The sequence below is a fragment of the Nicotiana attenuata genome, unplaced genomic scaffold (assembly GCF_001879085.1).
Source record: "Nicotiana attenuata strain UT unplaced genomic scaffold, NIATTr2, whole genome shotgun sequence".
Lineage (NCBI taxonomy): Eukaryota > Viridiplantae > Streptophyta > Magnoliopsida > Solanales > Solanaceae > Nicotiana > Nicotiana attenuata.
In genome coordinates this window covers 61,817-89,761 of record NW_017671217.1, presented here as the reverse complement: position 1 = coordinate 89,761, position 27,945 = coordinate 61,817, and the positions used below count along the sequence as shown (strand labels likewise).

The window sequence follows — 27,945 nt, the reverse complement described above, 5'->3', positions numbered from 1 at the left end:
ATGAACATCCTTAACATGTCTTCAAGCTTGACAAGGCTCTATATGAATTGAAGCAAGCCCCTCGTGCATGGTATGAAAGATTGTCTAAGTTCCTTTGGAGAATAATTTCACTAGAGGGAAAATTGACAACATTCTCTTTTTGAATAAAAGAGGGAGGAACCTTCTGATTGTGCAGATATATGTTGATAACATCATTTTTGGTACAATAGATCATTTCCTATGTGAGGTGTTTGCAAAGCTTATGGGAAGCGAGTTTGAGATGAGTATGATGGGGGATCTGAACTACTTCCCAGGGTTACAAGTGAAGCAAACCTCTAAGGTAAAGATGATAAGTGATGAGAAATACATTAAGGAGTCTCTGAAAAGGTTTGATATGGAAAGCACAAAGACCATTGATACTCTCATTGCTACTGTCACTCGTCTAGACATGGACGAACCTGGTTCCTAGTAAATGAAACTATGTATTGGGTATCATTGGATCTCTCTTGTACCTAACAGCCAGCAGACCTGATATTATTTTTAGTGTTTGGTTGTGTACTAATCAAGTCCTAAAGAATCTCAATTGAAAGCTGCCAAAAGAATTCTGAGGTATCTCAAATGAACGCAAGACCTGGTCCACTGTTATCCCTCAGTAGATAATTTTGACTTGATTGGCTATGTTGATGCTGATTATACTGGTTATCTGGTGGATAGAAAGAGCACATCTAACATGGCACACTTTTTGGGATCTTGCTTGATTTCATGGGATACAAAGAAATAAAGTTCTGTGGCCATCTCTACTACAGAAGCTGAATATGTGGCAGCTGCCTCTTGTTGTAACCAACTACTATGGATCAAGCAACGATTGGAAGACATTGGTGCATTTATAGTTTGAACCCGGTACAACACAAGATGACAAAGCACATTGATGTGCGTCATCACTTTTTGAGGGATAATGTTGAAAAGGGTCTGATTTTGTATGAAGTTCTGGAAGACGGAGGACCAGGTAGCAGACATCTTCACCAAGGCGTTGGGCAGGGAATACTTTTAAAGAAATCATCTAGAGTTAGGGTTGATCAAGCTTAACTAAGGACATGGTCCCCCCGATGGTTGGCTACGTTAAGAAGGAAACGTAGAATGCTATAAAAAAAATTGGCGACATCTAACTCAAATCTATACTGTTACAGGTATACACACATGGTAGTTTCAGGACAAAACAAGTAAGAGTGACATTGCACTTTTAGGAGTTTTTGCTCAAATTTTCAAAAACTATCAAGGAACCTGGTCCCTGTGACTCAGGTTAGTAGTCTCTTCAATACTTATATGCCTTTTTAAACTGCTGAAGTGTAATATCATTAATTTATTCCCGCCTCTCTCCAAATTTTTGAAGTCCAAAATGTGAAACCTTTTCTAAACTGACCCGTTGCCCAAAAAAACCATTTCCTTCTCTCACACCCAACCAAAACCGATTCTTTTATTCAAAACCAAAGTCAACCTTGTCTTAAAAAGAATCCTTCTCTCCGAATATATCATAACTAAACCCAACTCTGTCATCTTCCAAAATCCTAACTCCATCTGAATCAAAACCCCAAGAATTCTTTGGTAGATTTAGATGGGACTTTAATTGAAAGGGAATGGGGTAGATCTAATATTCTAGAGAGTGAGGCTGATATTGTTGTTGGGTTTGTATAAGCCTTGAAGGATGGAGGAATTGGTGAATGTGCTGGGAAAAGGGGAACTGACTGAGGGACCTGATCACTCTAGTCTGTCTTAGGATATTAATTCTAATGATGACTTCTTTTTGAGCTCTGTGTTTAAATGAACTTCTGATCCAGTAAAAAGGATTGATGAAAAGTAGGCTGATTGATGATGAAGTGGCATGACCTACTGATGTGGTGAATATAGAATACAGAATGAAACCGAAAAATCTTCACGTGTGAGAAAGAATTTAAAAAAGGATCAAAATGGAGAAAAGAAAGTCGACTGAGAAAGATGTTATATATGATAAGGGTGAATAGATTGAGAAGAACAAGAGGGAGACATGACCGCTCAGGAAAAAGATAGGTAGTGTGAGTGAGGAACCTGGTTCCTGCAGAAGCAAAAGGTTGAGTTATCATGTTTGGAGAGGTAGATGACTATGAAGTCTCAAAAAGTGATGTTAGGAAAAGTGTTGACTCTGATATTGCTAAAAAATGGAGGAACTTCTTGACATTGTTGAGTTCCAAAAATAGAATCACCTCTTTGTTCCTCCAAGTCCCAACGTTTATGAAGAAGAAGTAAAAATTAGGACTGAGTTTGTTCTTGATAAGGAGAAGCTTGGGGAGATTCTTAGTGATCTGATTAATGGTTCAGCCTACTCAGATAGGTAGGGAATCAAGTCTCCATAGACCCTTGGCAGAATAGAATGCTCGATTGAAGGGTGAGAATGGAAGATTGAGGAAACTGGTGGAGTACCTGAGAGAGCAGAAGATCATTGATCAAAGGATTGTGAATGAACTAATGGACAAGCTCATCAAGGCCTTAGCCCCTTACTTTTCTTCCTACTCAGTGATCCATGTCTTTCACTCCTTCCAAATTCCCTCAAATTCCTATCTTCTTTTGATCCCTATGTTTGATGAAATTGGTACTTTAATTGTTTAAATTGTCATATTCTGTATTGTTGAAACTACTGTACTTTTATTATAATTACTCTACTATGGGTAATCACTCTATTTTGTACAATGACATTCACTTGTTGTTCTCATTATTGTTTATGCTTTGTTGCCCAAGTGGCATGAGTTAATGTTGCTAAACTTCTCTTTGGTTGTGCTTCTTTTGTTATTCTTTTCAATGATGTCAAAAGAGGGAAGTTACATAGGTGTCAATAGGGGAAGGAACAAAATTGAATTGATATGTTGTATTGTGCATGAAAAATAGCTCTAGTTCGCAAAGGAAACGTTGCTGATAACATGTTGATAGGTCTGATCCGTTGGGGAACATGTGAGGAATCTGGTTCTCAAGGGGGAACATCAATTTTGGGTTTGTCATCATCAAAAGGGGGGAAATTTCTCTAAGCTACGTTATTTCACGTTTTGATGATTTGCCAAACATTCTTGAAGAACTAGGCAGGGACTAGATATGATCAGTACATGTAAGAAATCTGATTCTCAGGGGGAATATCAATTCTGGATTTGTCATCAACAAAAAGGAGAAAATTGATAAGTTATGCTATTTTGTGCTTTGATGATTTGCCAAACAGTCTTGAGGAACCAGTTGTGATCAGTTCCTTTGTTCGGGTTCTCAAGGGGAATATGGTTGATTCGTAGGGGGGGACAATATAGAGATCTGATTCTCACGGGGAATATCAATTCAAAGTTTGTCATCATCAGAAAGGGGGAAATTGATAAGTTATGCATCTTTTGTCTTGATGATTTGACAAACTTCATAAGAGAACCAGATAAGGAACCTGGTACAATTAGTTCCCTTGCGTTTAGAGTAACTAGTTAGATGTCTGGTTAAATTCTCAATGAAATCAGATAAGGAGACATCAGAGGGAACATATATGGATCAGTTCCCCTGGTCACCATGTAGTCAACTCTACAGTTGTAAAAGCTACTGCACTGTACCATCTGGCAGGTTGTTGCACTGTACTGTCTGGCAATAGTGCAGCAGCATAGTTGTAGCTTGCTAAGGCCAAACTAAAGGACATTTTATTGTATCATCCTTGATGACATCACACACGCATATTATCAACATGAGGCAAGGGATTTCATCTCTCCAACACTTGCAAATCCTAAAATCATATTCTCCCAAGTGCTAGCCACCACCTCTCTCAAGAACAAAGTTGATGCAACCTCAAGGACCAGATCCAAAGATTGAAGATATCTTAAGTCCTTAGGTTTGTTTAGTCATTCTTATTTTGTTCTTTATTTGTAATCTTACACTACTTTCAAGAAGTGTCTTTGTAGGACAGATTTAAACCACTATTTGGTTTAGTTTCTTGACTAAAGTTAGCCAAGGTTCGTTTCTTTTTAATGGAGTTATTGCAAAGGGCTTACAATAGAGTTATTGTAAGGGTGAGGGATTAAGAGTTTAATTCCTAGTTGCAATAGGTTGTAATCTGAAGTGTGCTCGATTTAGTGGAGTTGAAATCCTACTAAGGTAGGTCATGGTTTTTAATCCCTTGAGCAAGTAGTTTTTCACGTAAATATTGCGAGTTCTTTATTTATTGCCGATTTACTGTGGGAACAGATAGAGAAACCGGTTTCTTATACTATTTGGTTTTACAGTTTGTTGCTTACCATGGGAACTGATAGAAAACCTGGTTCTCATTACAAATTGGTGGACTCTTAGTTTCTTTCATCCATATAATAGAGGAACCTTCCATCTATTCTTAATTGTGAACTTCTTTTTAACAGTACACTTGGATCTTCTCTTTTGTGAAGAGAATTTGTCAATTATATATAAGCAACAAAAAAAGTGAATCATATTTGTGTAGTATAAATTCTACAAATGGCCTGGCATCCATCTAGTTTCGTCGTTGTTTGAGAGTATAGTGCTCTTAAAAGAGAAGAGTGTAATGAGTACTTCTGTATTGTATGCTCTAAAAATAAGTTCTATAATATACATTAAACTTAATTATTACTTTTTATTTATACACCCACATTAATTAAGCAGATACGGATGTAAGTTTGTTATATGATCTTTATTAATTAAAGTGAATAATGAAGATTTCTCACTATTCTTTTAAGCGCTTACATGCTTCAATAGATAATCTAATTTCATTCATTTGTTCGTTTCATGCTAAAACTTATATTCTATTGACTATGAACACAAAAATTCTACATTGCTAGTAATATTCAAATGGATTTAATTTGTATCATGTGGGGAAAAAATTCTACAGCACAAAAAGGGACAAAATCGAAACCAAGCAATTTGACTTGATTTTCTGATTTAATTTGTGCATTTAGCAAACCCCTAGCTAAGAATAAAACATGTTAGTGTCGTTCTACTCCATACATCACAAAAACAACATTAAAAAAATGAATCATAAAGGTTATGTTGAGGTGGTACGTAATTTCTCCAATATTCTTAATTATGTCTCGGGATCGGATTTTAGGATTAATAATATTGCCTTAGGTAGGGAGTATTTTACCGCCCAGAGTGAGACTTTCCGGTGCAATTCCGATTAATCATGCCCAAAAACGAATTGAACACTTGAAAACCCCAAAAAAATATTTAAAGAAAAGAATGCTTTGTGTATTATGCTCATATACTTTCTGATAACTAGACTTTTTACTATTTTTAAGTTAACGCAATTAACTAACTTGGCTTCTGGAGTCAATATTAAAGGTGGTCATATTAATCCAGCAGTGACTTTTGGACTATTCCTTACTAAGAAAGAATCCTTAATTATAGGACTATTATATATTATTATAGTTCAATATTTGGAAGCCATTTGTGGTATTGCTCTTGTGAAGGCCATTTATAAAACTCGTGACGACATCTATGGTGTTGGCACTAAAATGGTCTCCCCGACTACAGTGAGTCTGTTGCATGGTTTTCAGATATGATTATAATTTTTGTTATTGTTTACATGGTTTTATCAGCCACAATCCTTAAGAGGAATGGCAGAGATTCTCATGTCCCCGTAAGTAATGTTAATAATAGTGCATTTAATTTATATATATTGACGGTGTAATACATATTTATACAATAATATATGAGATCATCACAAATGAGTTGCTAAACTAATTGTTAAGAACCCCATATTAATTTGAAAGAAGATGAGATGGAAACGAAGAAGAAGAAGGGGGTTTCATCATGTATAAAAATTAAGAAGAATAAGAACAAAGTCTTCAGACAAAGAGATAGGGCTTCAGAGTTCTCTGGATAAATGTTTTCATCTCTCTTTCATATTTTGACTCAATTGACTCTACACGTGGTTGCATCTCAGCCCTTGAAGAAATTTAATATGTGCCATTGAAATGGAAAATCCAGCTGTATAGAAGGAAGCTTCCTTACACGTAAGATGCACATGTGAGCACATGTGAGAGAATAATATTAGTTTTTCTGTTATAGCATTAGGGAATAGAAATTTTACAAGTGCATAGTATTATTTTATTTTACATTTTCTTTTAGCTAAATACTTGTATAAAGAGATGCAAATACTGTGAATACATCATCAGAGAAAATTCTACAACTTCACTATTCTATTGCTTTCATGGTATCAGAGCAAGATTAGCTCGATCCCTCAATTCTCAATCAAACCCTATATCTCATTTTCATCTTGTGCTTCATCTAGTATTCATCCATTGATAGGTTAAAGTACTTTGGGCATAAGTACTTTACTTTATGTTTTGATGATCTAACAAACTTACCATCCAGAAACAGATAAGGAACCTGTTACACATTTACAAGACCTTGAGATCACAAAGTTCCAGGTTGCGATCCAGCGTGGGATATAACTCAACTCTTCAGAGTGGAAGGAACAGCTGAGGGAACAGGTCCCTATCAGTTCCTGAGGAAATTGTATGAAGTCAACTCTCCAGCTGGAAAGTTGCTGCCTGCACACGCTACTGTACAGGAACAGTGCAACAGTCAACTTTTTGTGAAAGGCTTTTTACCTACCTTGCTTACACCATGGTAAGTGATGTCACACATGTATAAATACAATCAAGAAGGTAAAAAAACTTACTCATGAGAGAACCAGATAAAGGACCTGAAGCATGCCTGGTACAATCATTCAAGTTAATCGACTCAAGATAATCTAGGCAGAAGTATGAGTCAACTATACAGCTGGAAAGCAACTGCAGAAAGTGACTGCCTGCAACTATACACGCGACAGTGCAGCAGTCACTTCCCATTGGGAAGAGGCATGTACTAACCAAGATTTGACATCACCATTGTGAATTGACATCACCATGGTAATGTCTTTTGTAGTATAACAACCTGGTGCAAGGCACAAGACAATCTGTCCAACACTTGCAAAATCAAAAGGAAATATTCTCTCAAGTGTTTGCCACAACCTCTCTCAAGAACAAAGCCGCTGCAACCTCAAGGACCGAATCCAAGATTGAAGATATCTTAAGTCCTTAGGTTTGTTGAGTCTTTGTTATTTGTTCTTCATTTGTAACTCCTATATTGCTTTCTTAGAAGCTGTGTTTTAGGAAACCCAAAATCACAAACCCTCTAAGTTTGTGTCTTGGCTAGAGTTAGTCGAGTTGTGAAATCTTTGTAATAGAGTTATTACAAAGTGGCTTGTAATAGTGTTGTCACAAGTTAGTTGAGTTGAAAGTCTTTATAGTAGAGTTATTACAAAGTGGCTTGTAATAGTGTTGCTACAAGTTAGTTGAGTTAAAGTCTTTGTAACTAGTGAGTGACAAAGTGGATTGTGATAAGTGTATCACAAGTTAGTTGAGTTGAAGTCTTTTTAATAGAGTCATTACAAAGTGGCTTGTAATAGTGTGTTTACAAGTTAGTGAAGTTGAAAGCCTACAAGTGTAGGTCGTGGTTTTTGTCCCCTTGAGTTGGGATTTTTCCACGTAAAAATCCTTTGTGTTCTTTATTTACTGCCGAGTTACTGTGGGAACAATTAGAGAACTTGATTCCCTATACTGGTTGGTTTTACAGTCTGTTGCTTACAGTGAGAACTGATAGAGAATCTGGTTCTCTATACAGTCTGGTGGACGCTTAGTTTCTATCAATTGGTATCAGAGCAGGTTCTTTCTAAAAGGTTAACACCTAGAAAGCATCTACATGGCTGCTCCACCAAATTTCGAGGAAAGTCAATCAACCGACAAACCACTAAGATTTCAGAAAATGGTTCGTAGAAATAGAGGCATTCCCAAGAAGGGAAGCTATAGCAGAAATAGTAAAGGATACGATTGTTGTCACAAGTGCAGAAAGCCAGGACATTTCATAAAAGATTGTCCTCTCCACAATCAGGACCATTACAAACACAATGCTGACAAGATGGTTAAGAGGAGCCCGGTCCCCGACAGAAAGTTCAAGAGAAGAGAGTTTGCTGATAATATTGTAAATCAAGCTCTGGATGCCTGGGGAGATTCCTCTAGTGAATCTGAGGGTGATGATGAACAGGCAGACACCTCCATGACGGTCGTTGAAAGCAAAGCTGCAAAATATGATTTCGTATTTGCATTGATGGCAAAATCTGATGAGGATGAAGAAGATGATGATGATGAGGTAAACTTCTTTGATGTTCAAAGAAATCTAAAGTATTATTCTCAGAAAAAACTTATGTGTTTGGGAAGTGTTTTAATTGATGTGTATCATAGTCTTATAAATGATAAAGATGACTTAACTGTGGAACTGGGAGTAGCAGAACAATCGAGAGAAGATCTAGAAGTTCGGGTTGTAGACTTAGAGGAAACCATTGAGAGTCTGAAGAAAGAAAAAGATGCCTTAACTGAAAAAATTGCAAACATAGGATATGAGAGAGATGATCTAGTAGTTTTTGTGGTCAATTTAAAAGAGACCATTGAGTGTGTTAGAAAGGAGAAAGAGGTTTTAACTGAGAATGTTGTTAACATTGAGCATGAGAGAGATGACCTATTAGTGGTGGTTGTAGACCTAAAGGAAACAATTGAGGAACTAAAAATTGGAAGTAGGCCTAGGAACACTCAAAAAGCAAAGAAAGCTTCAAGTGAGGCATACATTAAGCTTGAAAGTGAGTTAAATTTAGTGAAGTCTAGTCTGTGTGCTGAGCTTGAGAAAAATAAACAACTTCAGGTAGAACTAGGTAGAGTGAAGAGTGATCTTGAAAAATTACTCAAGTGGACCTGGTCCTCTGATGCTATCACTGCCTTGTACACAAACAATGGGGGAAACAGGCAGAGAATCGGGTTCCAAAGGGAAAAGACTCCCTACAACCCTCATAGCAAGTATGTTACTGTACCTAACAATTGGCTTTGCACTCACTGTGGTAATACTGGGCACTTTAAAGAAAATTGTAAGGCCAGATTTCAATCTCAACAGAAAAACAAAGTTTTTGCTGAAAAAGTAACTGTTGTTAGGGAACCGGTCCTTCACATAAAAAATATATAATGCCTGCTTGGACCAAAAGAGCCCTCATTCACCCTTTTCCTCATTACAAGGGACCCAAACTTGTTTGGGTTCCTAAGTCTAACCCTTGATTTCCTTGTGCGGGGAACAGTGAAAGGGAGCAGTCAACAGTGATACATGGATAGTGACTGCTCAAAGCTCATGACTGGAAGTACAAATGATTTTCTTTCACTAAAGGCCCTGCAAGGAGGGAGTGTATCCTTTGAAAATGGCAAGAAGGGATACATTCTGGGAGTTGGAAGGATCGGGAAGTCTCTTTCCCACTCTATTGAAAATGCGTACTTCGTGAAGGGGTTAAAGTATAGCTTGCTGGGTATTTGCCAAATCTGTGACAAGGGTATCTTAGCTGTCTGAATGTTGTTAATGATAATACTGAGCTATGGCACAGAAGGCCGGGTCATGCAAGTTTCACGCTGCTGACCAAATTAGCCAAGAAGGACCTGGTTCGTGGTCTGCTCAAGTCAAGCTTGAAGGATCACAGGGTGTGCTGATGCATTTGTAAAAGGAAAGCAAGTCAGATCCTCTTTCAAGCCCAGAAAGGAAGTTAGCATCTCAAGGCCACTTGATCTCCTCCATATGAATCTATGTGGACCTATGAGGATGCCAAGTAGAAAAGAAAAGAGAACTGAAGATGAGACTCTAGTCGACATAGAGGAACCTGGTCCCTCAATCACAATATCTGAAGCAGAAAATAGAGTTGTGGATGTTGTACATGGAACTCTAGCTGCTGAGGAATTCAAACCATATCAAAGACAAGAAACTTACTTGCCTTCTCAGCCTTTCTCTCTCAAACAGAGCCTAAGAATATCAAGGAAGCATTGGAAGATGCTGACTGGATTACAGCTATGCAAGAAGAGCTCCGTCAACTTGAGAGGAAGAGTGTGTGGAACCTGGTTCCACGACCTGCTGACAGAACTGTTATAGGAGCCAGGCTCCCCGTGCTTGGTGTGAAAGGTTGTCAAAATTCCTTCTAGAAAATGGGTTTACAAGAGGGAAAATTGACAACACTCTTTTTCTAAAGAAACGAGGAAGGAACCCACTCATTGTGCAGATCTATGTTGATAGCATCATCTTTGGAGCAACAATTGACTCTCAATGTGAAGAATTTGCATAACTCATGGGAAGTGAGTTAGAAATGAGTACGATGGGGGAACTGAATCTCTTCTTAAATTTACAAGTGAATCAAACTCCCAAGGGGACAATGATAAGACAACAGAAGTACATCAAGAAGTTGCTAAAGAGATTTGACATGGAGACATCAAAAATCATTGACACTCCCATCGCCACAACTACTTGTCCAGAATGGATGAACCTGGTTCCCCTATAAATCAGACCATGTATAGTGGTATCATAAGGTCACTTCTGTAGCAGACCAGATATTGTTTTTAGTGCGGGTCTTTGTGTCGGGTTTTAATCCAATCCAAAGGAATCTCATCTGAAAGCTGCCAAGAGAATCCTAAGATATTTTAAAGGGATGCAGGACATGGTTCTCTACTATCCCTCGAGAGATAACTTTGACTTGGTTGGACATGCTGATGCTGATTATGTTAAATATCTAGTGGATAGAAATAACACATCTGGAACGGCACATTTTCTGGGGTCATACTTGATCTCATGGGGTACAAAGAAACAAACTGTGTGGCTCTTCTACTGCTGAAGCTAAATATGTGGTTGCTGCATCTTGTTGCGCTCAACTAGTACAGATCAAATAACAGCTTGAAGACTTTGGTGTATTTACAGCTTGAACCCGGTACAACACAGAAGGACAAAGCACATTGATGTGCGACATTACTTTTTTGAGGGCTAATGTTGAAAAGGTTCTGATTTGTATGAGGTTCTGGAAGACGGAGGACCAGGTAGCAGACATTTTCACCAAGGCGCTGAGCAGGGAACATTTTGAAAGAAATCATCTGGAGTTGGGTTGATCAAGCTCAACTAAGGACCTAGTCCCACGATGATTGGCTATGTTAAGAAGGAAAGGTACAATGCTAAAAAGTGTTTTTCGGAAACATCTAACTCAAATCTATACTGTTACAGGTATACACATATGGCAGTTTCAGGACAAAAAACAAGTAAGAGTGACATTGCACTTCTAGAAGTCTTTGCTCAGATTTTCAAAAACTCTCAAGGAACTTGGTTCCTGCGACTCAGGTTAGTGGTTTCTTTAATACTTATATGCCTTTTTAAGCTGCTGAAATGTCATGTCATTAACTTATTCCCGCCCTTATCCTGCTTTTCTCCTAATTTTTGAAGTCCAAAATGTTAAACCTCTTCTGAACTGACCCGTTGCCCCCAAAAAAACCACTTCTCTATCTTACACCCAACCAAAACCGATTCTTATCTTCAAAACCAAAATCAACCCTGTCTCAAAAAGAATCCTTCTCTCCAAAATATGCAGAAGTGAACCCAACTCTATCACCTTCCAAAATCCTAACTCCATCTGAATCAAAACCCCAAGAAGTATTTGGTAGATTTTGATGGGAGTTTAACTGAAAGGGAACGGGGTAGATATAATACTCTAGAGCGTGAGGCTGAAATTGTTATTGGGTTTGTAGAAGTCTTGAAGGATAGAGGAATTGGTGAACATGCTGAAAAGGGGGGGAACTAAATGAGGGACCTGATCCCTCAAGTAGGTTGATTGATGATGAAGTGGTGTGACTTGCTGATGTGGTGACTGTGGAAGAGAGAATGAAGTGGAAAAATCTCCATTCGTGAGAAAGAATTAAAAAATGGAGAAAAGAAAGTTGGCTGAGAAAGATGCAGCAGATGATAAGGGTGAACAGATTGAGAAGAAGAAGAGGGAGACATGGACGCTCTAGGAAAGAGAGGGTAGTGTGAGTGAGGAACCTGGTTCCTTACAGAAGCAAAAGGTTGAGTCATCAGGTTTGGAGAGGTAGAAGACTCTGAAGTCTTACAAGGTGCTGTTAGGCAGAGTGTTGACTCTGATATTGTTGAAAAATGGAGGAACTTCTTGACATTGTTGAGTTCCAAAAATAGAATCACCTCTTTGTTCCTCCAAGTCCCAGCGTATATGAAGAAGAAGTAAAAACTTCTATGTTTTATGTGATACTCTGATGCTATATGTGCATGGGACTGAGTTTGTTCTTGATGAGAAGAAGCTTGGGGAGATTCTTGGTGATCTGATTAATGGTTCAACCTACTCAGATAGGTTGAGAAACTGGTCCTCGTGGACCCTTGGCAGAATAGAATTCTAAGTTGAAGGGTGAAATGAAAGATTGAGGAAACAAGTGGAGGAACTGAGAGAGGAGATGATCATTGATCAAAGGAGAGTGAATGAACGAATGGACAAGCTCATCAAGGCCTTAGCCCATTACTTTTCTTCTTGCCCAGTGATCCCTGTCTTTCACTCCTTCCAAATTCCCTTGAATACTTATCTTCTTTTGTTTCCTATATTTGATGACATTGGTACTTTAGTTGTTTAAATTGTCATATTTTGTATTGTTGAAACTACTTTGCTTTTGTTATAATTACTCTACTATGGGCAATCACTCTATTTTGTGTAATGATATTCACTTGTTGTTCTTGTTATTGTTTATGTTGTGTTGCCCAAGTGGCATGAGTTAATGTTGCTGAACTTCTTTTTGGTTGTGCTTCTTCTGTTATTTATTTCGATGATGCCAAAATGGGGAAGCTATATAAGTGTCAACATAGGGAAGGAATAGAATTGAATTGATATGTTGTGTTGTGCATGAAAGATAGCTCTGCTTCGCAGGGGGAACATTACTGATAATATGTTGATTAGTGGTCTGATCCGCAGGGAAACATGCGAGGAATCTGGTTCTCAAGTGTTTTATTAATTTTAGGTTTGTCATCATCAAAAAGGGGAAAATTGATAAGTTATGGTATTTTGAGTTTTGATGATTTGTCAAACAGTCTTGAGGAACCAGTTGTGATCAATTCCTTAGGTTTGGTTCTTAGGAGGAATATGGCTGACGTAGGGGGAACAATGTGGAGATCTAGTTCTCAGGGGGAATATCAATTCTAAGTTTGTCATCATCAAAAGGGGGAAATTGATAGGTTACAAGTACTTTGGGCATAAGTACTTTACTTTATGTCTTGATGAACTAACAAACTTACCATCCAGAAACAGATAAGGAACCTGTTACACATTTACAAGACCTTGAGATCACAAAGTTCCAAGTTGGGATCCAGCGTAGGATATAACTGAACTCTTCAGAGTGGGAGGAACGGCTGAGGGAACAGGTCCCTATCAGTTCATGAGGAGACTGTATGAAGTCAACTCTCCAGCTGAAAAGTTGCTGCCTGCACACGCTACTGTACAGGAACGGTGCAACAGTCAACTTTTTGTGGAAGGCTTTTTACCTACCTTGCTTACATCATTGTAAGTGATGTCACACATGTATAAATACAATCAAGGAAGGTAAAACAACTTACTTCATGAGAGAACCAGATAAAGGACCTGAAGCATGCTTGGTACAATTATTCAAGTTAATCGACTCAAGATAATCTGGGCAGTGTGCCTTTAGATTCACAAGAACCAGATTAGGGAACTGATCTCTTGGTGTTCCCCTGACAGAAGTATGAGTCAACTATACAACTGGAAAGCAACTGCAGAAAGTGACTGCCTGCAACTGTACACGCGACAGTGCAGCAAACAATGCAGCAGTCACTTCCCATTGGGAAGAGGCATGTACTAACCAAGATTTGACATTACCATTGTGAATTGACATCACCATGGTAATGTCTTTTGTAGTATAACAACCTGGTGTAAGGCACAAGACAATCTGTCCAACACTTGCAAAATCAAAAGGAAATATTCTCTCAAGTGTTTGCCACAACCTCTCATAAGAACAAAGTTGTTGCAACCTCAAGGACCGGATCCAAGAATGAAGATATCTTAAGTCCTTAGGTTTGTTGAGTCTTTGTTATTTGTTCTTCATTTGTAACTCCTATCTTGCTTTCTTAAAAGCTGTGTTTTAGGAAACCCAAAATCACAAACCCTCTAAGTTTTTGTCTTGGCTAGAGTTAGTCGAGTTGTGAAGTCTTTGTAATAGAGTTATAACAAAGTGGCTTGTAGTAGTGTTGTTACAAGTTAGTTGAGTTGAAAGTCTTTGTAGTAGAGTTATTACAAAGTGGATTGTAATAGTGTTGTTACAAGTTAGTTGAGTTAAAGTCTTTGTAACTAGTGAGTGATAAAGTGGCTTGTGATAAGTGTATCACAAGTTAGTTGAGTTGAAGTCTTTGTAATAGAGTCATTACAAAGTGGCTTGTAATAGTGTGTTTACAAGTTAGTGAAGTTGAAAGCCTACAAGTGTAGGTAGTGGTTTTTGTCCCCTTGAGTTGGAATTTTTTCACGTAAAAATCCTTTGTGTTCTTTATTTACTGCCGAGTTACTGAGGGAACAATTAGAGAACCTGATTCCCTATACCGGTTGGTTTTACAGTCTGTTGCTTATAGTGGGAATTGATAGAGAATATGGTTCTCTATACAGTCTGGTGGACGCTTAGTTTCTATCATCCATGACCGGAACAGAAGCTTCCCCTGCTCTCACTGCTGCTAGCTCGAGCAGTCAAACAAAGAACCATGCCTCCAATCAACCTTACTTCCTTCATTCTTCAAATGCACCTAGGATGAGCCTCATCAATGCACCCTTTGATGGTAGAGGGTTCCCGGGTTGGAGGAGATCCATTCTCATTGCTCTTTCAGCCAAGAACAAACTTGGTTTCATCGATGGGACTTGTATAGGACCTAAGGTAGACTCAATAGATTATCCACCGTGGTGCTTATACTTTCCTGAGCCGAAGGTCTATTGAAAACAACCTATCTATCCTCACAAGGTAGGGGTAAGGTATGCATACACACTACCATCCCCAAACCCCATGGTGTAGGATATTACTTGTTATGTTATTGTTGGAGTAGAGCTAATGATATGGTGACCTCCCGGTTGCTTAACTCACTGTCAAGGACATAGGTGGCAATGTCATCTATTCAAAAACAGCAAGGAACTTGTGGAACAATCTAGAACACAGGTTTGGCCACTCAAATGGGGCCAAACTATACCAGCTGTAAAAGGAAATTTCAGCATCAGTTCAAGGAAATAACAGTATTGCAAGCTATTTCACTACACTCAAGAAACTATGAGATGAAATGGATTCACTAAGCTCATATCTAAATTGTTCTTGTGGTTGTGTGTGGTGAAAAGGTTAAAGTGGCTAAGTTCTTAAAGGATCACAAGATCCTTCAATTCCTCATGTGTCTTAATTATGTGTATGCCCAGGCTAGAGGAAACATCTTCATGATGAGTCCACTTCCTAGCGTGAATTTTGCATATTCATTGCTTCTACAAGATGAGAATCAAAGAGAAGTTTTTGTGAATCTTGTGAGTCCCCAACATAACTCAGATGCATCATCATTCATGGTAGGTGCACAAGGGAAGGGTGCACAAAGGTACAATAATCAGGGACAAAGGGAATAGAGTGTCTCATCAAAATCTAGAAACAATCAACAAAATATTAAAGCTAAGAAGGCTAAATATAACCCCCAATGTCAGCTGCACTCATTGTAACAGGACATGTTATGGTAGATTGTTATAGGCTAATTGGCTTCCCATATGATTTTCAGTTTACCAAATATAACAATCAATAAGTTGCAGTAAAAGAGAATGCAGTAATGGGAGGATAGGACAATGAAATCAACATTCCTAACAATGAAGGGGTTGTGGGAAGTCAGAATCAGTCTTTTAGCAAGGAACAGATCTGAGAACTAGTTAACATCATTAAGCAGGTTCAAGTTGGTAATGCAGGCAATACAGGATCTGAAATTAATGTCAATGCAGTAGCTGGTACTATTCTTAAGTATTCAGGAATATGTTTAGCAGCTTTTAACACTAAAACTTGGATTATTGATTCAGGGGCATCTGGACACATGTGTTTTGACTCAAGCTCCTTTCTAGAATTATCTCATCTTCTTATACATGTTCATATTAGCCTGCCTAATTCTTTTCAACTATATGTCACACACATAGGAAGATTTTCTATTCAAAATGACACGATTCTTCAAAAAGTCCTGTATGTTCCATCTTTAAAATATAACTTACTATCAGTTCATAAGTTATGTGTTCAATTCAAATGTTCTCTTAATTTGACTTCTAGTGGGTGTGTCTTGCAGGTCACTTTAATGAGGAGGGGACAAGTTTTTGGTGAAATAATAGGAGGCTTGCACCTGGTGATACCGGTTTCCATTAGTGCAAAATATATTTCTTCTAGTAATGATGTACTTTTAATTCCAAAAGAAAATCATTCTAGTCTTGTTTCCAGTACTATTCCTTGTTTAGGACCTATATCTAGGAGTGCAGTTTCTGATATAATCCAATGGCATACTAGATTGGGCCATTTACCTTTTGAAGTAATTAAAACTCTCAGTTTTATTTCTTTCCCTTCATCTTTTGATTATGTGTGTGATGTTTGTCATCAAGCTAAACAGACTAGACTTCCTTTTCCCATAAGTCAAATCAAGACACATGGAATATTTGATCTTATACACATTAATACTTGGGGATCTCTTAAGTCTAACATTTATAATGGTTATAAGTATTTTTGAACTATTGTAAATGATTTTAGTAGAGGAACATGGACTTTCCTACTAAGTTCAAAAGCAAATGCATTCACAGTTCTGAAATTATTTTTTGCCATGACAGAAAGGTTGTTTAATATTAAGGTCAAGAAGGTAGATCTGATAATGCTTTAGAATTGGAAAAGGGGTCACATCAATCTGATTTCCTTGTATCACATGGGATTTTACATGAAACTTCTTGTGTGGGCACACTCAAACAGAATGGGTAGTTGAGAGGAAGCATAGGCATTTACGAGAGGTTACAAGGAGATAATTTTTTCAATCCAAGGTTCCTATCCAATACTGGGGGTGAGTGCATCTTGACTGCAACTTACTTAATTAACAGATTCCCTACCAGAGTTCTTAAGGGAAAGACTCCTTATCAAGTCCTATTTAGGAAACCACCTGTGTATGATAATCTCAAAGTCTTTGGATGCTTTTGATACGCTTCTACTTTAGCTCACAATAGAGGAAAATTTGATCCTAGATCCCAGGCCTATGCCTTCCTAGGATATTTACAACATAAAAAAGGATACAAGCTTTTAGAATTGAAGACAAAGACTGCCTTTGTGTCTAGAGATGTAAAATTCTATGAAAACCATTACCCTTTTGTCACCACACCTACATCACAAAATTATCAGATATTTCCTCCAGCTGCACCTTTCCCAGACACCACAGTTTATGATTCTATATTTTTATTTCCTTCCCATTCTTCACCATCTTCTTCACCCTATCCTAGTCCTACCAACAGTACCCCTCCAGATACAAACCCCATCACACTTCCTACTCCTAGGTCACTTGATTTATCTTCCTTATCTCTAAATTACAATTCTCCTGGTCCTTCTTCAACAATTGTTCCCAGTCCTAGAACACCTTCACCACCAGTTTCTAATCCCTCTGCTCCCTTACATTCTCCTAGCTCTAGTATCAACATCCCTATACCTCCACCACCTATCATAAAATTTGAAAGAATTTCTTAGCAGCCTAGTTATTTAAATGACTATGTATGCAATAGCATTTTTCTTTCTGAAATTACTTCCTCTTGTTTTAATCATGATTCTCAACCCGCTACCCTATCTTTTAGATCTTTATCACTCAATAATCAAAGTGTTCTAAGGTCAGTCTGCTCTGTCTCAGAACCTCACAGTTATGCATAGGCTTCTCAGGATGCTGGTTGGAGACAAGCTATAGAGGCAGAGCTAGCAGCTCTTAAATTCAACAATACTTGAGATGTTGTAGACTTGACACAGGACAAGAAAGCCTTACCTTGTAAGTGGATTTACAAGGTGAAGTACAAATCAGATGGATCTGTTAAGAGACTAAAAGCAAGATTGGTGGTAATGGGAGATATTCAAGGAGAAGGATTGATTATTCTGAGACATTCTCCCCCTGTGGTCAAAATGACCACAATCAGGTGTCTCTTGATAGTGGATGTGAAGAAGGGTTGGAAGGTGTCTCAACTTGATGTTAATGATGCATTTCTGCATGGAGATTTACATGACGAGGTCTACATGAAGTTCCCTGATGGTATATCCCCACCTAAGCCTAATCAAGTTTGTCTTTTGAAGAAATCTCTCTACGGATTGAAGCAGGCTTCTAGACACTGGTATGCTAGACTAACTGGTGCTCTTAGTTTCAAGGGTTACTCAACTTCCTTGAATGACTACTCTTTGTTCTTCCGTCAAAATGGAGGTCTTGTTTCTATTCTAGCTGTTTATGTCGATGATATCTTACTAACAGGTAATGACATGGCAGAAATAGACCACATCACTCATTTTCTCAATTCAGAATTTAAAGTCAAAAATTTGGGTGACATTCACTATTTCTTAGGAATGGAAATTATCAGAGAACCACAAGGTTTCATAATCAACCAACGGAAGTTTACCTTAGAGCTATTAGAGGAACTTGGTTGCTCAGGAGCTGTTGTTTCTTCTCCACTCGACCCTTCCTCTAAATTGCATGCTGAATTGGAACCCCTATTAAATGACCCTACACTTTATCATCGCCTTGTTAGTAAGCTAAACTATCTCACCAACACCCTACCAGACATATGTTTTGCTATCCTCACTCTTAGACAGTACATGCAAAAGCACTCAATTTCATATTTTTCTACTAGGTTGCGTGTATTGAGGTATTTGCATTTCGATCCGGCATAAGGCATTCTCCTCTCAGCAGATCCCTCTCTTGATTTAATTGCTTTCTGCGATGCCGACTAGGCTGTTTGCAAGGATTCCCACCGATCTGTTAGTGGTTTCTTCATTACCCTAGGTGGAGCTCCGATTTCCTGGAAATTAAAGAAACAAGTGTTTATCTCGTTGTCCTTTACTAAGGCGGAGTATCGCTCCATGCGGTGTGTCACTACGGAGAACACTTGGTTAGTTCGTCTACTTGCTGATCTCTCTGCTCCTCCTACTTTGCCGGTCCTTGTTCACCTAGACAGTTAGGCGGCAATATATATTGCTCGCAATCCAATCTTCCACGAAAGAACTAATCATGTGGAACTGGATTGCCACTTCGTCTGCCAACAGTATCTCTCAGGTTTAATCACTCTCTCCTTCATTCCCTCAAAGCTTCAGCTCGTCGATCTTTTCACCAAACCTATGACAGGGATTTCTCACCGTCAGATTTTGCCCAAGATGGGGGTTTTCTCTCCACCCTCCAACTTGAGGGGGGATGTTAAGATGAAACTCCATATTAATTTGAAAGAAGATGAGAAGAAGAAGAAGAAGAAGAAGAAGAAGAAGAAGAAGAAGAAGAAGAAGAAGAAGAAGAAGAAGAAGAAGAAGAAGGGGGTTTCATCGTGTATAAAAATGAAGAAGAAGAAGAAGAAGAAGAAGAAGGAGGGGGTTTCATACAAAGAGATAGGTCTTCGAAGTTCTCTAGATAAATGTCCTCATCTCTCATTCATATTTTGACTCAATTGACTCTACACGTGGTTGCATCTCAGCCCTTGAAGCAATTTAATATGTGCCATTGAAATGGCAAATCCAATTGTATAGAAGGAAGTTTCCTTACACGTGAGATGCACATGTGAGCCCGTGTGAGGGAATAACATCAGTTTTTCTGTTATAGCATTAGGGAATAAAAATTGTACAAGTGTATAGTGTCGGGCCCCTTTTTCCTCACAGAGTCCGGGTTTCAACATTTTGGGACAACTCCTTTTCTTTTGGGAATTGGGTATGAGATTTGAAGAGTCGCTACCTAACGGATTAAGGTGCATTAGGGCACCTAGAGCAAATAACTCATGAACTAGCTTACATTACCAAATATTGGGTAAGGGCTTGAAATTACCTTGAGGGGAAGGTGTTAGGCACCCCTCGAGGTCCAAAACGGTGGGTCCTGGCCAAACTCAATTTAAGCGAATTAGTCTTATAAGTAGATAAACAAACAATTAATTTTAAAACAAGGAGTAAAAGGGGTCCTAGGTTTTTTTAGCCTATAGGTTCACTTCTGTGCAATACTTGGTAATCGTCCCCAAGCTGGGGTGCTACACATAGCATTAGCACACAGGTTATCATTTCCTTTTACTACCCAATTACCCTTCCCTTTTTGATTATTACCTAAGCGTTCTAATAACATCCAGTACGTACCCTATGCGTGCACTACCCGTCCCTTACCTGTGGCCCTGCAGGTGTTTAGGACCTCTATTTAAGGTGGTTCTAGACTCACCTATGTTGTTTAAAAGGAGAAAATCTAAGCGACAAACAAAAACAGGTAGGACTGTCACATAAAGAGCAATTAAGGGGGCTCGTTTACCTCCACAAATAGACAAAACAAGTGCACGCCATTCAAGCAAGTAGTTTTTATAATTTTAGGAGTCCTATAGGCAGGATATCTAAATGAGTACAAGAATATACGACAGTTTTATTTAGGCGAGGCAGTGAATACCTATCAGTTTGCCTACTGATATTTTATCACTTACTGAATCTGAGCACATTTCAAGCAGCAAGAAAATCACAATTTTAAACCCATGATTTAATTGTCCTACAGGCTTGCCTAAGTGATAACCGGCATAACCCTATAGACATGGTATCTAAACGTTAATCAGACCATAATTTTATAAACCAGTGATTAATTTAAAGCAGGCGGATTTTTTTTTATCTTTTGGACCCTATAGGCATGCTTTCTAGGTGCTGAAACTAATTACAAGCGTTATTTCACGGCATAGAAACTAATTTTATACACATTTCCTATAAACATGATATCTAAGTGTTGAAGCTATTTTTACACTTATTTCCTATATGCATGATGTCTAAGTTGTCAGAACTGATTTTAAATATGATTTCCTATGGACATGGTATCTAAGTGAGCAGAATGTTATATGAGTTGATAATTCCAAAATGATCATATAGGCATGGTTTCTAATGCACATTTAAACTTAAGAATATGCATGAACATGAATTTTTATACAGAATTGATAAACGTCCTATAACAGGATTTCTAGGATGTAAAGTGGAAATTCAGGACAAATATGAAGATAAGGCCTATAGGCATAGTTTCTAATGCATATAAATAATCACAACAATCCTATAGGCATGATTTCTACCTGATCCCAATAAAGATATATAAAAAAACCCTCCCAGCGTTACTAATAACCCCAATATCCGTTTTTACAAAGATTACTATTACAGACCAATATGAATAAATTACACAATGAAAGGACCATTATACTGTAGGGAGCCTTCATAGGCCCAATATCATCCTGGGAACCAAGCCTTCAAACATAGCATCTCTGAGCATAGTGGTAGCCCATCCATGACACATAAAATTGGTTCCTGGTGTGTCAAAGTTCCCAAGGGCCTCATGGACCCCGGGCAATGCTCAAACCAGAATTAGATGTTCAACAAAATTCACAAAGGATTGGAGAACCAGCCCCAATGTGTCAGAGTTCAGAGGAGTCTCATGGACCCTAAGCAGTGCTCACACTGGGGGTGGCAGGACCCTAGACAGCTAAGAGTAAGAGTTGAAAATAGTATATGAAGTAGAAGATAGTTTTAGGAAAACAGTTTGGATTTTAGAAGTGAATAGAAACAAATTACAAGAACTACAAGCAGAACAACATTTAGCAGATGAACTCCAGTAGTCAAACAACAGACAAAACAGAGTCACAATTAATTCAAACAAGGTTTCACATTGCCTGGGACTGACTTAGTTCATTAGCTATTACTAGGTGAGCATATAGGCATATATTAAACAGAGAACAACATGGTGGGATCAAGTTACTGATCAGACAGTCATACAGAAAAGGTAGCAAAGGTTGAGAGCATAGAAATCATGAATTAATCAGGAACCTGTTAAGGTAAATACATAAAACAGGACAGGGATTGAAATATGCTAGTTGAGAAACAGGTGAATAAGTATCTTGGGTCGAGCAGGAATATGCTAAGGTATATTAACCATACTAACATATTGGACAGGACAAATTCACAGGAGTTAAGGCATGCTAGTTAATAGAAACATAAGGGAAACATAGGCATGTTGATATCTACAGCAGACTGACTACATAGCATATTGAATAGGACATGATAACAGAGATAGACATGTTGTTTAAAAGCAGTAAACAGGAAGAACATAGGTCTAATTATATAGCATATTGAATGATAGCAGAAGTGGAGACATACGAGTTAAGAGATAGCAATAGGAAAGTGAAGCAAATAGGATCCAAGAGCCCAGCCTTGGCTTTCAGCCGGCTAGACAGTGTAACAAACATAAGTAACAGGAAGAATTGCAATGGAGAGTGCGTATGAATGAGAGCAAGAGTTTGTGTGTGTTTCTGTCTTTCTATGTGTGTTCGTGTGTTTTAAAGAAGTCAGAATGGGGGAGTTATATAGCACTTAGCAAGGTAAAACAAATAAGGCAAAGAATAATAGAGTTCTTAAATAAGGTATACAAATAAAATCAACCAGTTAATTGGGGCTAAACCCAACTAATTAGTACAACAGAATCCGGAAAACATCCCTTAACTTAGGGAGAATCAATTAGCAGCCAAATTAGAGGTTAAACAAGGCAATAAAATCAATCAAAGACCATCTAGGAGTCGACTAAAGCAATCAAATCCCATAAATCTGGTTAATAAACTAATTAAGGCAAGTAGTACCAATTAGGGGTCACAAATAAGGAAAATAGGTAAAAATCACAGAGAAGTATCAATCTCAGCAGAAAAATATAATCTGAACCCTAATAAAATCAATCAATCTCTCCTAATTGACAGAGATGAAAATAACGGGCAAATACCAGAACAACTAATGAAATAATCAGAAACCCTAGGATTTAGAACATAGACAATCAAGCAAACAAAGAGTAACGGAATCAAACACTCAAACTTCTTTAGAAAAGTTTTGCAGAAACGCAAAGAAATGAAAACCTAGTTTTAGAGAAATATTAAAATCAGTTAATAGTAAGAAAAATAGAATATTTTCGAAGGAAAATATTAGATAACCTCAAAATCATCTCAGATCTACAAAGATCTGAACAGACTCGAGTAGAAAGAGATTAGGATTTTGAAGAATGGAACGAGGTGAGAAACATCCAGTTAAGAACCGGAGTTTCAAACCATAATCATAAAGATAATAATACTCACAAACATAGCGATGAACACAAGGCAGGTTCATCGAAGAAATGAAGAGTTTAGGTCGACTCTGAGTTGAATCTCTTCGAGATTCCTTCAGATAACAGCAAAATCGAACAACCAGTGAAGATAAGAGGCCGGCTGGGGCCTAAAATCATAGGGAAACCCCATGGAACGGAGGGTTTTCCGGTGACGGCCGCTAGGGTTAGGGGAGCGTCTGAGAGAGAAGAAAGGAGGGAAGGGATTCAAGGGGCGGCGGACTTTGTCAAATGAGGTAGGGTTTGGGGGTTAGGGATATTAAAAATGGTAACCACATCCTGGACCGTTGATCTTTGAGATCAACAGCCAGGATTTGATCTGGGGTTGGGCGGGTTAGGAATTGGGTTAGGGTATTGGGCTGTGGGTATTTTAATTAGGCTAAGGGTAAAATTTGGGCTAGGTCCGAAATTAAAATAAAATTAAAAGAGGCTATTTGTTAAATACCCAATTATTTGATAAAATAATTTGTAAAATATCTAATAAATGATTAAAAAATGCTATTTATGCATGAAAATATTTTAAAATAATTACTTAATACAAAATGTCATTTTCTTGTGAAAATAAGGTAATTACGCACTTGTGGGCTATTATTGCAAAGTTATTACAATTATAACCCTAAAATGTAAATGGCTATTCATGGAATAATTAAAACTTAGTATAAATATAAATGATAAAATTAAGCAATAAAATTATCATAAAATCGTTTATGATGCAATTAGTAATTATTGGATAATAAAATGCTAGAATAAATTGATTAAAATCCTTTTAAAATTACAGAAAATCGTGGGAAAATGCTGGTTGATGCTCATGCACTATTTTGTAAGTATATATGCATTTTAAAATATATGAGGGAATAATTGGGTATCAACATATAGTATTATTTTATTTTATATTTTCTTTTAGCTAAATTACTTGTATAAAGAGATGTAAATACTGTGAATACATCATGAGAGAAAATTCTACAACTTTACTGTTCTATTGCTTTCATAAATGTACATATACATGATTTTCTTGAATTCTAGGTTTTGGCTTTCATGCATGGTTCACTTGGCCACTATCCCAATCATTGGCACCGGAATCAACCCTGCTAGAAGTCTTGCAACTGCAGTCATTTATAATAAACACGAAGAATGGAATGACCTTGTGAGTCCTTTCCCTCTTTCTCTCTCTCTATATATCCTTTGGCACGTGCGATGCATGTAATTATAAGAGAGAAACTAATTAAGTATATGAAAAGTTAGTGTAGTCGCGACTTGCATATTTTGAGGTCTTCCAATAAATGATGCGTGAAGTAAAGAACATGAGCTTCTCTTGAAAAGCTCAAAATAACATAGCTTTTAAAAATCACAAAACTCCAATAATGATAGCGTGTGTGCATGTATAAAAAAAATGAGAAACATAAGCAATGCAACTATATATATATATATATATATATATATATATATATATATATATATATATATATATATCAAACATGTAGGATTAATCTAGTTTTCTTTATACAGGAGATCTTTGCGAAAGGACCTTTCATAGTAGCAATTAGCAAACATTTCAGCAATGTACCACCAATTAATATTGAAGGCAGGTGTAGCATATGACAACTCCTCAGATTGAGTATTTGTAATTTATGAAGTTATTTATGTGATGCAGCATATATATGACAACTAATATATTTATGTTGGTTTTGATTTTGATTACATTCAGCTAAAAGTTGACTCCTTTGCAAAGAATTAAAAGACAAAGGATGAACTAAGAAAATGTATAAAATATCTGCCAGATTACCAAACTGTTTGACTATCTAACCTGCAGAATTATAAATGTGCATTAAAGTTTACAATCCTTCTATAAAGTATACTAGGGGGCTACTGGTGTTAACTTAAGCACCTAAATCACTTAGGAGTACAGTTTTCACCTTTTTTGGCCGAACCTCTGTAACATTTTTTTCTTAACCAAAAAAAAAAAAAAAAAGATAGAGAGAGAGAACATCTTCTTGATCTAAAAACACGTAAATTCCTAATAGGCTACTTTTATTCTATTCAATTTATAGGAATTTCTCACTCAATAAGTGTTGATTTATTTTTCACTGTTTTCATTTATCTTTCTTTTCTCCCTCTCCCTTTCTATTTTAATTTCTTTATTTTTTTCATTCCAACTGTCAGCACAATCATAAAAACGAGACAAATTATTTTTTTTAAAAAAAATTCAATACACGACGGGACACGCTATTTTTCCCTATCCCCATTGTTAGCTTCATCTTTACATGTCCCCTATTTCAGTATATATATCCTATCCCCCGGTGCATTTTAGCAACAAGCCGTGAAAACATGAAGCATCCAGTAGCAGAAGCAAACGAGGAGAGTCTATTCGGCTCACTAAGCCAATCCGAATTCTACTCTCACCACTCAGTAACTCACAACTCCGAATTCATCACCAATTCACGAGGCCTTAAGCTTTTCATTCAATGGTGGTCCCCACTTCCTCCGGCGAAAATCGTCGGCGTTGTCTGTGTCGTCCACGGCTTCACCGGCGAGTCCAGCTGGTTCGTTCAGCTCACCGCCGTTCACATCGCCAAACACGGATTCATCGTCTGCGCTATTGATCACCAAGGCCATGGATTCTCCGACGGCCTTGTCGCTCATATACCAGACCTAAATCTCGTTGTTGACGACTGCATTAGTTTCTTCGATTCGTTTCGGGATCTTCACGCGCCGCCGTCTCTCCCGTCGTTCTTCTACGCTGAGTCTCTCGGTGGCGCTATCGCACTGCTAATCACTCTCCGGCAGGGTGATTCTGCTCCCCGCCGGCCGTTCGACGGTGTCGTTTTGAATGGAGCTATGTGTGGGATTAGCAATAAGTTTAAACCGGCGTGGCCTTTGGAGTATCTCCTTGATATTGCCGCTTTTTTTATCCCGACTTGGCCGGTAGTTCCCACTCGCGGCTCGTTGCCTATGGTTGCGTTCAAGGTAATGAGATAAAATCGCTTCTGTTTAAATTTGAAATGAAATCCGTTGGTGTAAATTAGATATTCACGATTTTGTGGCAAATAGTTATTAAATTATAATTTTGGTTATGGAATCATGTGCAAATAATCTTAAAATATAAACTTTTCAGATAAAAATTATTAATCGTTAAATATTAATTAAGAAGCAAGACATGAAATTATTTCTCGTAGTGGACAACTTATTTTTTTCTATATTTTTAACAATCCACCTCTTGTTTTTAGTACTTGCATTTTTTTTCCCTGTCAAATAGTTAAGAATACTAAACATGTCATGTTATAATCCGCCTTATTTGAGCATATTAGATCACATTATTTTAATAAAATTCTTACTATGACTTTATTTTTCATCTCAAAATCAAATAAGTCTTACTCATCACTCTACACAAATTCCTTTTTTTTTTATTCTTTACTTATATTATTGTATTATTCAATATTTACTATTATTATACTATCATATGATCTTTTATTAGCTTACCAATTATTTTAATATTTTGCTTATTATTCTTTTAATAGTCATTAATAAATAAACATAAGTATTATTCAATTATTTATTTTATTTATTTTTAAATTAATCTAAAGTATAAGTATCCTCACAATGTCTCTATTTTCTTTTTTATACATTCTCTTCCCTACTATAAATTTTTAATTAATATTTTACATTAATGTTTTACCTATAACTAAAATAATATCACTTTTTATTTAAATTGTAACTTTGGATTAGTCTAAATATTAATGCATCAGCTCTTTGATTATTATATTTCAAATCTATTGAGTTTTCTTATAATTATTTTTTGTATTACATGCAATTAAATTTTCTTTCTCTTTTAATTTAAGATACAAATTCAATTTTTTCGTTAGTAAAATTAATTGCATTAGACAGTTACTTTGTATTTCTAAAATTTTAATTTGTTATCATATTTTTATTAATAAGAATTCAATTTCGTGGTCTTATCTATGTTTGAGCGTTCTTATCATAATTTAAAAAAAAAAACTGATCTTAAATTCAAATAATCTTTTCCTTTTAATTCTAATATTAAATTTTTAAATATTTACTTTAATTTTGCTATTATGTTATCTAATATATAGTATCATCACGTTTTATGTGGCTTTTCATTAACTTGTCACTTTATTTAATATCATTATTCACTATTATCCTTTAATGTAATATATATAGATATGTAAGTTTTTTTAATATTGAAATATATATTTATTTTATTGAAAAATATTTTTCTCAATTTTTTGAATTATTTAAATTTATTGGTCATAAATATTATCACATTATCTCCAACTTATTTTATTATTTAGTATTTTTAATTTTTATTTTATCTATTAGACTTGAGTTATGTGGCCTTATAACTTTCTTATCATTAAGAAAAAAAAACTTTCTCATCGCAAATTTAAATAAGTTTTATCATTATTTTTCTTTTTTTGAACCTTATTTTTGCTATTATATTATTTCATATTTAACATTATTACATTGTCATGTCGCTTTTTATTTGTTTGTTTGATTTTAGTATCCATTTCTATCACACCCATTCTAATATAATACAGATAAAAATTAAAGATTATTTCAATAGTAACTTTGACTCTATTGCTCATATTCCGAAATATGATTTTCTTTTATATATATATATATATATATATATATATATATATATATATATATATATATATATATATATATTATAATAATTAATAATTC

The 27,945-nt window shown here is 36.7% G+C and overlaps 1 protein-coding gene across 1 annotated transcript in view; it reads left to right on the top strand.

Moving 5' to 3' along the window:
• Positions 1-25,347: 25,347 nt before the first annotated feature.
• Positions 25,348-27,945, top strand: part of LOC109206766 (caffeoylshikimate esterase-like) — a 4,210-nt gene continuing 1,612 nt past the window's right edge. The window contains exon 1 of the mRNA XM_019369621.1: positions 25,348-26,205. Within this exon, the coding sequence (XP_019225166.1) occupies positions 25,567-26,205 (639 nt within the window). The 5' untranslated portion in view covers positions 25,348-25,566. The remainder of the gene's footprint in view (positions 26,206-27,945) is intronic.